The sequence below is a fragment of the Sorex fumeus genome, unplaced genomic scaffold (genome assembly GCF_029834395.1).
Source record: "Sorex fumeus unplaced genomic scaffold, SorFum_2.1 ptg000044l, whole genome shotgun sequence".
Taxonomy (NCBI): domain Eukaryota; kingdom Metazoa; phylum Chordata; class Mammalia; order Eulipotyphla; family Soricidae; genus Sorex; species Sorex fumeus.
Window position 1 is genome coordinate 11,303,101 of NW_026606101.1, and position 12,522 is coordinate 11,315,622.

Consider the following 12,522-nt stretch of genomic DNA (forward strand, 5'->3'; position numbering starts at 1 on the left):
CCATGTGGGCTGGGGTGCAAACCAAGTATGTTACACATGCATGGCAGGTGCCTCTCCCACTGAGTCAAACCCCCAGCCCCTCAGCCAATATTTAATGTATGTCAGATCTTTTTTATTCTCATCTCCTAATTCAACAGATTGTCCTAAGGGCATAAAATAGTGACAGAAAGTTACTCTCATGTATATTGATCAGAGCCAGAGTTAAGTTGTTAAGTTAAGTTAAGTTGTTAAGTTAAGTGGTTAAGGTGCTTGTTTTGCAGGTTCCATCCCAAGTACAACCAGGAGTAGCACCTGAGCACTCAAAGGGGGTGCGGCTTAAAATAAAACAAAGAACAATAAGGCATCATATGTCATTAGCCTACTATTGTAGAATACTACTCTAGGGAAGAAAGAGATTTTTGCTGACAAAATAGCCTCTGTCCTATCTCCTACTACAGGAACTCATAGTAAGAATTTAACTTTGTTTGTTTTTCTCCTGCAGACTCCATTAATAATATACCTCTTTCATTTCCTGATTGACTATGCTGAATTGGTATTTATGGTAAGTCACATGAAATCAGTATGAAATCAGACTATATATATAGTCTTTCCTGGTTTTTAAGAGAAAAATCTACTTTAGAAGCTCTAGGAGTTTATCAGAATATAAAAGCAAAATCCTATTTTAAATTTGGAAGTATTATGGAAGTGTGAGAAATGTGTGACTTCCGACCATTTGAAATTCCTTATACTGTGTAAAACTTGCTTCCAGTCTATGTGTTCTTGAGTTTTCTAGCTCTAAGGGTCTGTGATTGGCTTTAATTCTGGTGCCAGTGTAGAAGGCAAACTGAATTTTCTAAGCTTTCTTTGCAGATGATCTGTGAGTCATTATGGAAGATGACATAGGCATGATAAGACTTTGAGGGGCAAAATCCTTTAAAACTAAGATGATGACGTGGCCAGCGGGATAGTTCAAGAGTTAAGGCTCTTGCCTTGCATGTGGCCAACCCCAATTTGATTCCTGATGTCTTACAGTGGCCTGAGCACTGTGGAGGATCCCCTGATCCCAGGGTGGTAGGTACCCCCAGCACTGCCAGTCGTGTCCCAAACTCCTGGTGGCCTGCTCCTCCCAGCCCCCTCCCCAATTATGATGACAGGAGAGTTTTGAGAGCTTAGTAATTTGAAATGTTTGCCTCATCCAGGGTTGAAAATCTGTTTGTGTTTTGGGCCACACCCAGAGGTGCTGGGGGTGGGGGGACTACTCCCAGCTCTGTGCTTGGGGGACCATGTGATGCCATGGATTGAACCTAGGGCTCCTGCATGCAAAGTATGTGCTTAGCCCATTGTTTAGCTGCTCTCTGACAAGAGTGGAAAATGCTGATCAAGAAAAATCTAGATCTGCTAAAGATTTCCTTAACAATGACAATGACCTCAAATTAATTGAGGACTTACTATGTGCTGGGCACTTGACACATTAGATCTGCAGAGGAGTGGGTAGTCCTATTTCAAATTTCAGAGCAGATTTGGGACCCCAGATTGACATAAGCCTGGGTGAGTCCTATCATTGTCTTCCTACCTAAAAGACTTTACCTTTTGTCCTCAATATGAGGGTTGAGGTTCTGCCTTCCTGTATTGAGGCTACACCATTCCCAACCTCCAGGCTGTGGCAGCATTCCATTACTCCCACGCTAATTGTGTTCATTTCTTATTTCTCTTTCAGATAACTGACGCACTCACTGCCGTTGCCCTGTATTTTGCAATCCAGGACTTCAATAAAGTTGTGGTAGGTTGTCAGTGGGTGGGACAGAACTGGTGGAATTTGGTTGCCTGCTGGTCTCTATGATTGCAGAGGATCCAAGATCATATACTTAAGGATCCACGTGTTGAAAAATACTGAGAAGTGGGAGTGAAGCTTTGGCCTATTTCACCAGCTCTGGAGTGACCAAACCAAACTCATAAGACAGCTCCTCTAAGAGATACTTGACTCTAATCGCTGAATGGCTTCTCACCTGTGCAAGTTCAGATTTTCGGGGGAAGATAGAAATTTATCACAATATAATATAAACGAGGATCCTTAAAAAAAAATTCCATTCCGTTCATCAGGTCCTCTTTTCAAAGGAAAAAGAATACAGCTTTCGACTCACTGTATTTATGCCTATTGGAGGCAAAATTGGATCCCAGTAGAGTTTCAGGTTCCTTGCAAAGAGCAATCCTACTTAGAAAACTTAGCTCATATTAAATGCCTGTTGAATATTTTGATGTAAACTTTCTCGTCTTATTCCAATATGTAATAGCCAGGGGGCATTGTGTAGTAGAGCCAGTATTAATTTTCCTAGGTTCTGAGAGAGTAAACAGATGAGCAAGTGTACTGTCCATGTAGTTATTTAAAAAGTTGGCTTCAGCCTTTCTTGATTGGCTGGGTGCCACTGAGAGGATTTAGACTGGGTGAGAGCAAGCTGCATCCTACTGGTGTCTGTTTGTGTGGTTGATTTTCACTTCTGTTACCAAGTAATAGAACCAGAAATAGAAGTCTGTCTTTCTGTGGCACTGGGCTTCATTATATCAGTCTGGTAAATTCTAGACTTTAGATTGTAAAGGGATTTAAAAACTAGACCTGGCGGGCTTTAATCTGGGGATCATTTATAGCCTTCATGTGTCTGTAAAACTGTTGAAATGTTTTTCAACTGTAGATATGTGTGTGTGTGTGTACATATGTCATTTTTTTTCAAATTAAGAGCCCGTAGCTATTATTAGGGTTTAGAGTCCTTGACCCTGTCCCTAAAGACTTAAAAACTGCATTTTCAAGACTGAGTCTCACTAAAACTAGGGAGTATGCATCTTGTTTTTGGTTTTGGTTTTTGAGTCACATCCAGCATTGCTTAGGACTTACTCCTGGCTCTGTGCTCAGGAATCACTCCTGGCATATTGGCTGCCAGAGATCAAACCTGGGTGGGCCTCATGCAAGGCACGTGCTCTACCCACTGTACTATAGCCCTGGCCCAGGAAGTACACATCTTAAATTCATGGAGCTTCTTGAATTAATTTATCTTAATGGCATTATGATAAGTGAAATTAGAAGAGAAAAACACTATCTGACTCCCACTTATGTGGAGAATATTAAACAAGTCTAAGTCACAGAGAGTAGATAGGTAGAAGCCAGGAAATAAAAGATAGGGGAAATGGAGCATGTAGGTCAAAGTATATAAAATTCCAATGGTGGGGCTGCAGTGGTAGCATAGCGGGTAGGGCTTTTACCTTGTACGTGGCCCGAGCATGGCCAGGAGTAATTCCTGAGTGCATGAACCAGGAGTAACCCCTGTGCATCACTGGGTGTGACCCATAAAGCAAAAAAATAAACAAAAAATTTCCAATGGTAAGAGGAATAAATTGTGGGGATCTATTATATAGCATGGTAAGTACAGTCACCAATATTGCATTCTTGAAAGCTGCTATGAAAAGTAGATCTTAGGGCGTTCGCCTTGCACGCAGCCAACATGGCCGACCCGAGTTCGATTCCTCCGCCCCTCTCGGAGAGCCCGGCAAGCTACCGAGAGTATTCGATATGCCAGACACAGTAACAACAAAGTCTCCAATGGAGACGTTACTGGGCCCGCTCGAGCAAAATCGACGATCAACGGGAGGGCCTTTACCTTTACCTTTTTTACCATTCTCCCAATTAAAAGTAAATGGTGTGTTAATTTATTGTGGTTGTCATTTTGTAACGTATACACAGATCAGATCATCAAGTTATTTGAAAATATTTAGGTCATATTTCTGATTTTATTTTACCACACCCAGTGGTGCTCAGAATTTACTACTCTGCTCTCAGGAATCACTCCTGGTGGTGCTCAGGGACCAGAGCACCCGGTGTGAGGGCCAGGGATTGAACCTGGGGCCGCTGTATGCAGAGCAAGGGCCCTACCCAGTCTACTGTCGCTCCAGCTTCATACTGTGATATCGACAACTTTCAAATGGTTTCAGAAAAAAAATTGTGTGTATGTGTGTAGAGCAATAAAGGAAATGTGGCAAAATAGTGACAGTGGATCTAGGTGTTTTATTGAATTATGTTTCAACTTTTATGTAGTTTGAAATTTTTCATTATAAAACAGTGAGGGGGAAATAGATCCTTGTGGATATTCACCAACAGATTTGTTTATGTACATAGTGTATATATGTCATATATGAATATCAAAGGTGGCTTTTATTTGAGAACATGATAAGCAAAATATTTTATTTTTTTGGTGGTAGGAGTAAGGGGTTAGATGAAAGCTCCACCTGGCATTATTCAGGATCTATTTCCCTGTTAGCTAGTGCTGCCCAGGGGACCAGGTGGTGTTTGGGATTGAACCTAACCAGAACTCCCATTGAGCTCACTCTGTCCCATATCAGTTCTGTCAACTAAAGTGTAAAATTGAAATGTTAGAATGAAAATTTAGAGGCTGGAGTGTTAGTTCAGCAGTTAGGGCGTTTGCCTTGCATGTGGCTGACGTAGGTTTAATTCCCAGCACCCTGTATGGTCCCCTGAGCCCTGCCAGGAGTGATTCCTGAGTGCAGAGCGAGGAATAAACCTTGAGCATCACCAGATGTGACCCAAAAAGAAGAAAAAAGAAAAAAGAAAAGAAAAAATTTATTGGAGTAGTTAATATCATGTGTATGCCTCTTTTCCCTGAATTATAATATATGCCACATATATACCTTCATTTAGAAACTTTTAATAAGGGTGCAGCTTATAGGGAAGTAATGAAACTAGGTTGTGGTTAATTGCCTAAAAGAAACCAGGTTTTAGGGCTTGGGAGATAGTCTGTGGATTTGAGGGGTATAATTTAAATAGGGTAAGAAGGGGCTGAAGAGATAGTACAGCAGTGGGGTTCTTGGCTTGCATGAGGTTGACCTGGGTTTGACCCCCAATACCACATACAATTCCCCCTGAGCCCTGCTAGGAGTAATGCCTGAACAGTGCTGGATATGGCCCCCAAACCAGAAGTAAATAAATACAGAGGGTGAGAGGGCAGGAGAGATAGTACAGGGGTTAAGGCACTTTCCTTGCATGTGGCCCTCTTTAGTTTGATCCTTGGCACTGCATATGGTCCCCTGAGTACCACCAGGACTGAGTGTCCCCCAACGCCCCTCTAACCTCCCCCAAAAATTAGTATGAGAAAATCACGTGAGCTGTTGTCAGCCTCCTGCTAATTTTTTTTCTCTTAGCAATATTGAATTTAATATGCAAATTAGAATATTTTGAAGGCATACTGGCACTATTTTACACTTAATCCCTGACACAGAAATTCATCCTATATGAACACAAGTACATGAATATAAACAAAGATATTCAGTAGTTTTGTTTGAAATGAAATAGCAACGTAAAGACCATCAAAAACTAGAAATACTCCAAAGAAAAGAAATCGTGAACCTGGTTTAGACAGATTCAGCACATTCTTTCAAGTTTTTAATCAACTGAAGCTAAGACAGAAATGTTTTGGGACTTTAAGTTCTTTGTTTCTATGATGTTTTAGTACTAGTTTACTTGCTTTTGTAACCTGCTTCAAGTTTGGTGTTTCTCACATAGACAAAAGAGGCCAGAGATAGGTTTTACTCAGAGAAAACTCCTGGTGGTACAGGAAACCACACAGAGTACAGATCTAATGAGGTTAACTGTCTGCTAGCTAAGTGCCTTAACCATTGTATTATCTCTCTGACCCTTGGGTAGTGTTTTATTTATTTATTTATTTATTTATTTATTTATTTTGCTTTTTGGGTCACGCCGGAGTTGCACAGGGATTACTCCTGGTTTTGCACTCTGGAGTCACTCCTGGCAGTGCCCAGGGGACCATATGGGACGCTGGGAATTGAACCGTCATCGGCCACGTGCAAGGCAAACGCCCTACCCGCCGTGCTCTCTCTCCAGCCTCATTGGGTAGTGTTTTCATTGGGTAGTGTTTTAAATAGCTAAGACTTCAGTATTTAGGGCAGCTGGTAACTCAGATTCAAGGTTTTTCCCAAACCTAGACTAATGAAATCAACCAGTTTATTAACAGCAAGCGCCACTTTCATAGCCTCCTGCTAATTTTTAGCACATTGGGAAACTTGATTTCCAGCAAGACAGCCACAATTCCTTTTTTTAAAAATAGGGGCTAGGTCTAGTGGTATACCAGGGTTAGAGTTAGTGATGCTGGGGTTCCATATGGTGCTGGGGATCTAACTCCGGCCTCACACAAGCAACACCTATCACCAAGCACCCTTGCTCCTCTCGCTGCCTATCAGACGACACTCAGCTAAGATTTGGAGTAGTTTTGTTTTTCCATTCTCAGAATTTAGCCTATTGGAACATTAGGTTCTTGATCACAATAGGAAATGTATTTATTTAGACCACACCTCCTGGTGGTGCTTAGCGGCTACCCTGGTTCCATCCTCAGGAGTAGCTCCTGGCTGTATTTGGGGGACTGTTGGGGATCAAACCGGCGTCAGGTCACATGCCAGGCAAGTGCCTTAACCCTTATACTGTCTCTCCTCTCCTAGGGGTTTTATTTTTACTGTGCCCAAAATAGACCCACTCTAAATGGTAGATTTTCCTGACACTAATATATCATGGTTGATTTGGATAGAAAATTGGCACACATCTTCCTCCAAATCACATTGTTTGAAAATATTTTAACTTCTCTGGGATTTGAATCTTTTGAGCCCTGTGATGAAGACTTTTCTACATCTAAAGTGACATCCCAGGATATTATGGTATAGAAAGGGGAACTCCACCCATGTCCCAACTATTAGCCTGAGGGATGTGAATTTGATTGATGTGACATTTTATATCTGTCTCAATTGACAGGAGTAATGTTAGTCTGGTCCAGAGACTAGTTCTCCAACTTCCTTATTTGAATCATCTGGAGAGCTCTTAAAATTCCTGAGGTCATTCTAATATTCCAAATGACATGATGATGGCCAGACCATAACCATGGCAATTGTGTCAGAATTGTATTTGAGGGGGGGACCTTGGTTGCTTCTCCCGCTTTCACCCCATTCCCAATGCTGAGGTTTGAACCCAGGACCTCACACATGCAAGGTTCTACCACTGAGGCCTCAATATTTTAATTTTATTATTAATTTTATTACTGTTATTCTTTTCTCTTTGTGTGCATGGGGGATTGGGGGTTGGGTCACACCCGGCAATGCTCAGGGGTTAGTTCTGGCTCTGCACTAAGGAAGGACTTATGGAGGTACTTGGGGGACCATATGGGATGCCGGGGCTCGAACCTGAGTCGGTCGCTTGCAAGGCAGACACCCTGCCCACTGTACTATTGCTCTCACCCCTACTGTTATTATTTTCATTTTGGAGTCCTTGCCTGGTAGTGCTCTGGGGCTACTCTTGTCTCTGTGCCCAGGAGAGACCCGTGGTGTGCTCAGGGGACTGTATGTGGTGGTGGAGATCCTGACCAGGACTGCAGCATACAAGGCAAGTGCTTTGCCTGCTGAACTATCTCTTCAGCCTGTCAGGATTTATTTTTGTTTTATTTTGTTGTTTGGGGGCCACTTGCCAATACTCGGGGTTTACTCCTGACTTTGTGCTCACGGGTCACTTCTGGTGGGGCCTTAAGGATCATATGGGCTGCCAGGGATCACACTCAGGTTGACGACTCAGGTTAGCTGTGTGCAAGCCAAGCTTTTTGTCCCCCCCCCCCCCCCCCATCTCTCTGGCCCCAGCCCCTCAGAATGTTTAAGTCTATTCAGTGATTCCAGTTTGCAGTCAACTTTGAGAACTCCAGGTTGAGTTCATTGTTTCTCAATTGGGGACCATATAGTCCCCTTGTAGGCCCCAAGGATAGTCCAAGAGGTGTGCACAGATAAAAAATTATGTGAAAAGGGCTCGAGAGACAGGACAGTGGGTAGGGCACTTGCCTTGCCTTGCAGGTAACTAACCTGAGAGTGATTTTTTTTTTCTTTTTGGGTCACACCTGGTGATGTACAGGGGTTACTCCTGGCTCTGCACTCAGGAATTACGCCTGGTGATGCTCAGAGGACCATATGGGATGCTGGGAATCGAACCTGGGTTGACCACGTGCAAGGCAAATGCCCTACCCGCTGTGCTCCAGCCCCCTGAGAGTGTCTTGAGTACAGAACCAGGAATAAGCCCTAAGCACCAGCATGTTTGGCCAAACCCCTTCTCCCTGCACCTTCCCATCCCCCCGGCTTTCATACACACACACACACACACACACACACACACACACACACACACGTATGAGTAAAGGGTGCCATGATAGGAGACAGACGGCCAGTTGGTAGGAGAGAGAGAGAGAGAGAGAGAGAGAGAGAGAGAGTGTGTGTGTGTGTGGCGGGGGGGGGGGAGGGGGGGGGGCGGTGCAGCACAGACAGGAAATAAGATCAGAAGGGCCCGGTCTGGAATGAGACTGAGAAAACACAAGTTGAGTCTGTCCTTTGCTGAGATTGTGCTTCCGGTTTGGAATTTGGGTTTCATGTTTGAAAGCAGCAAATGGCTTGATAAACCTGTGTTTGCTCAGAGGCCTTTAAAGGAGAAAAAGTGCCGCAGTTGAAAAGGGCTGAGACCGACGGTTGGCGATTCAGTTGAGGTGGAGCATTCATTCTCCCACTCCTAGAACCACATTTGTTTGACTTTGTTTGGGGGAGCTCCCTGGAAGTGTTCAAGGACTCCTGGGCCGTTCTCATCTCTGCTTAAGCAGTACACCTCTCTCCCGTGCCCAGTGTGCTCAAGGGCCTCCAGGGCTACAGTGGGTGGTGTTGGGCATCAAACTCCCGACATTGTGCATTCCAAGCCCTCTCCTCGACCCTCGAGGGAGCTCTGGGCCCTGAATCATAGTTTCTGAGGGTGCAGAGGGACGTATAGCATGGCTTCAATGTCTTGGAAGATTCTTTATTTGAAATGGGGAATTACATCCTTGCAAAACTAAGGCCTTGCAAGGAATTCCCGGGGGAGTGGAGAGAGGATGGGGGATTCCATCCTGCAGTTTTCCGTAATTCAGCAGTTTCAACTGAAATGTTACACACGTGGAAAAGTGTAGAGGCAGCTGTGTGCTTGCTGCTTCTTGATCACAAAGGAAGTTTCTTAGTCTCTGCTCAGACTTTAAATCTCTCCCGTGATAGCTTTAAATGACATCACCTCAGGCTGCTGCATGTGTCTTTGGTTTGGGGTGTTTTCTCTTTTTGGTTTATTGGGTTGGTTTAGTTTGTGATGCTGGGGATCGAATGAGAGCGAACTGCCTGCAAGGCAAGTTACCTTAACCCTGGTACTATATTGCTCCAGTCGTTTTTGGATTTTAAATTAGATTCCTTAACCTCATTTAATTTTTATACTTCTATGGTTTTCTTGGTGTGTGTGTTTAAGTTTCTTTAAACACTTTAAGCAACTTTCTGGACTCATCACTAACTAGATGCTATGAAGATTTACCCTCCTCATTTTTTTTTTATTTTTAAAACACTGGTTTACAAAGTTGTTCATGATACATTTGTTACAGGCACTTAATATTCCAGCACCAGACCCACTACCACTGTTACCTTCCCTCCATTATCCCTGTTTTCTCAACCCTGCCTCCTTAAGAGACACAAAATTGTATTATGCTTGTTACACTAAATGGCTAATGGAATTATTGAAAACTACTTCAGTAAAAGAAAATTTGTGAAAATCGTTACATCTCACCATGGGGTCATTAAGATCTATTTGGGAGTTTACTATGCTGTTGTTGCTAGTTGAGCTTTCTGTGTTAATGTTTGTTTATTGAGCTTAGCTGGCCTCTAAGTTACTCTCCCATCTAAATAGGTGTGCTCCTACCAGGCTGTCAGTATTGTAGCATTTGGAGGTGTCCTGTGGTGGCATTTGAGCTCCAGAAACTCCAGAAAATTTAACTGAGCCATTAGTGTACATGGTGGCTGTTGTGGGATGTGGGTGCAGTTGCTGGGGCAGGGGGGTGGGGGCAAGGCTGCTAGCCCCCACTGCAAGAAGACCCCAGAGTTCACAGCGGAGATTTTTTAAAAGGGATTTTGTTGCTCCCTGGGAAACTGAGTCAGTATTGGAGCTACGAGGCCATTGGAGCTCCTTCCTCAGGGCAAGTGTGCATTTGTACAAGTAGAGAGAGGGGTGGGGGGGGGGGGTAGAGGGTGCATTGTGCTGGCTGCCTCTCTCCTGAGACGCTCCTTTTCTGCCATCGTGGTCTTTTCAAAGTACTTTGGGGAACTGCGTTAACAGGGAAGTCTTTTCTTTTATTATTGGCACAGTGTCACCTTTGCCCATGCCCTGTCCATGTTTGCCAGCCTCATCTCTGATTCCAGCCTACTGGCTGGTGACCCGCCTGAGGAATGGGTCTGCTGCATTCCCGCTGGTCTCCCGTTGCTCCTGACTGACCTCACTGCCCGTCTCCTTCTTACTGACTTCTCCAAAAAGGGGGAGGTGTGCGGGGGCTCACACCCTCCAGGTAATCCTTTTTGTTGTGCAATTTTAGAACCTTTTCTGGGGTCTCCTTTCTGCCCCCTGCTGCAACTACCCACACTTGAGTGCTCCTTTCTGATAAAAGCACCTTCTTAAATATTTTATCCTCGTCTTTCCTGGAGGGGGGCCATACCTTGCAGTGTCCAGGGGTTGCTCCTGGCTCGGTATACAGGAGACCGTGCAGGGTGAGGGATTGAACCCGGGCCTTCTTTATATTTTGTCCTTGTAATTGAACAACTCAGCTGTGAATAGTGATATAAATCTTTTTCGGAGGGAGTGGGTGGGATATTGGGCCACACCTGGTGGTTCTCAGGGGCCACTCCTGAATCTGTGCTCAGAGATCACTCCTGGTGGTGCTTGGGGGAACCATATGCAATGCCAGGAACTAAACAGGTTGCCACTACATGCACGGTAAGCGCCTCAACTCCTCTACTCTCTCCAGCCTCTAGCATAAATTTTTTTTGGGGGGTCACACCCGGCAATGCTCAGGGGTTACTCCTGGCTCTGCACTCAGGAATTACCCCTGGCGGTGCTCAGGGGACCATATGGGATGCTGGGAATCGAACCTGGATCGGCCGCGTGCAAGGCAAATGCTCTACCCGCTGTGCTATCACTTCAGCCCCTCGCATAAATCTTTCTGTTTATAACTCTTATTACTTCACTTGGATTCTCAGAGCTGATCAAGGAGAGGTATTTGAAACTTTTCAGGTTTCCTAATAAAGCATCTATGTAAATCTATTCAAGAACTTGGGGTTTATCTGAATTCTTACGAAGAGCCCTTTATTTTCTTTGGAACCAAAAGAAATTAAAATTTTCTTTAAAACTTTTTGTTTCTTTTTTTTTGTTTGTTTCGCAAATTGTACCCTGATCTAACTCTTGCAAGACATATATTCTATCATTGAGATAAATTCTTGATACATTTCTTTTTAATTTTATAAAATTCTGAAGTACCTAAACATTTAAAATATATCAAGAATGTCTACTACGAACCTATTTCAATTTAAAAAATAATACATTACACAGATAGTTGCCTCTCTGTGATACATTTATCTCCTTACTCCCGCTCCACTAGTTACCGCTGTTTTGAATTTAGTGTTTATCATTCCCACACACATGGTGTTAACTTTTTTTTAACCCTGTCACACCCAGTAGTGCTCTGGGGCCCTACAACCGTGTAGTCGTGGAGATCAGGGATCTAACACGGGCCTTCCTTGTGCAATGCATGAACACTAGACCTTTGATCTATCTCCCTCACCTCATGGCCTTACCTTTCATTGCATTTGTAAATGCACAGTTGGTTTCGTGTGTGTGCATCTGTGTGTGTGTGTGTGTGAGAGAGAGAGAGAGAGAGAGAGAGAGAGAGAGAGAGAGAGAGCGCTAAGGGGATAATGTATTTATGTGTCTTTAACTTAATAAAAACTATAGAATATATTCTGTTCTCTTTCTCTTTTTCATGCCTGTTTGCCTTCTATGAAATACTCAGATTTGTAATAGGTTTGAATATTGATTTTATACTAAAATAAGATTCTCTGCTCAGGTAGTCAGCAGGGCTGCCTCTCTGGGGCTCTGAGCCCTTTTCTACCTATAGTCTGGATAGTGTTTGCTTATCAGATTGCCTAACTTTTTTCGTTGTGGAACACACCCTTGAACTTGTTGGGACATACCGGGGAAGGCAGGAGCTTCCCGCCCCCCACCCCCTCGCTCCCTGGATAACTCTCCAGCTGCCCGCCACACCCCACCTTCCTCTTCACCATGGCCTTTCCCTACCTCCTCTGTGTAAATCAGAAACTTGAAACAAGAGCGCTGGAGAGAGAACAGTGGAGTCTGATGGTCAGAAGACTATTCTGGTCCACCTGAAAATAGTTTGCTGATGAACTTTGGGATCCTAAGCCAATGGAGTTTGCAAGATAAAGAACGTTGCTTTGCCACTCAGTTTTTCACCCAGTCATTAAAATATACATTATTTGCACCATTTGCCAGGTTATCTAGTGAGGGGGATAGATGTTAGTTGCATTAAACAAAAATTTGTGGGTGGTAAGAACATTATAGTGTGTAGAGTATTTGCCTTGCATGAGACCGACCCAGATTTGATC

The 12,522-nt window shown here is 43.8% G+C and overlaps 1 protein-coding gene across 1 annotated transcript in view; it reads left to right on the forward strand.

Annotated features, from left to right (window-relative positions):
- Positions 1-12,522, forward strand: part of PIGU (phosphatidylinositol glycan anchor biosynthesis class U) — a 105,465-nt gene that overhangs the window by 23,720 nt on the left and 69,223 nt on the right. The window contains exons 3-4 of the mRNA XM_056121645.1: positions 482-541; positions 1,697-1,759. Of these exons, the coding sequence (XP_055977620.1) occupies positions 482-541; positions 1,697-1,759 (123 nt within the window). The remainder of the gene's footprint in view (positions 1-481; positions 542-1,696; positions 1,760-12,522) is intronic.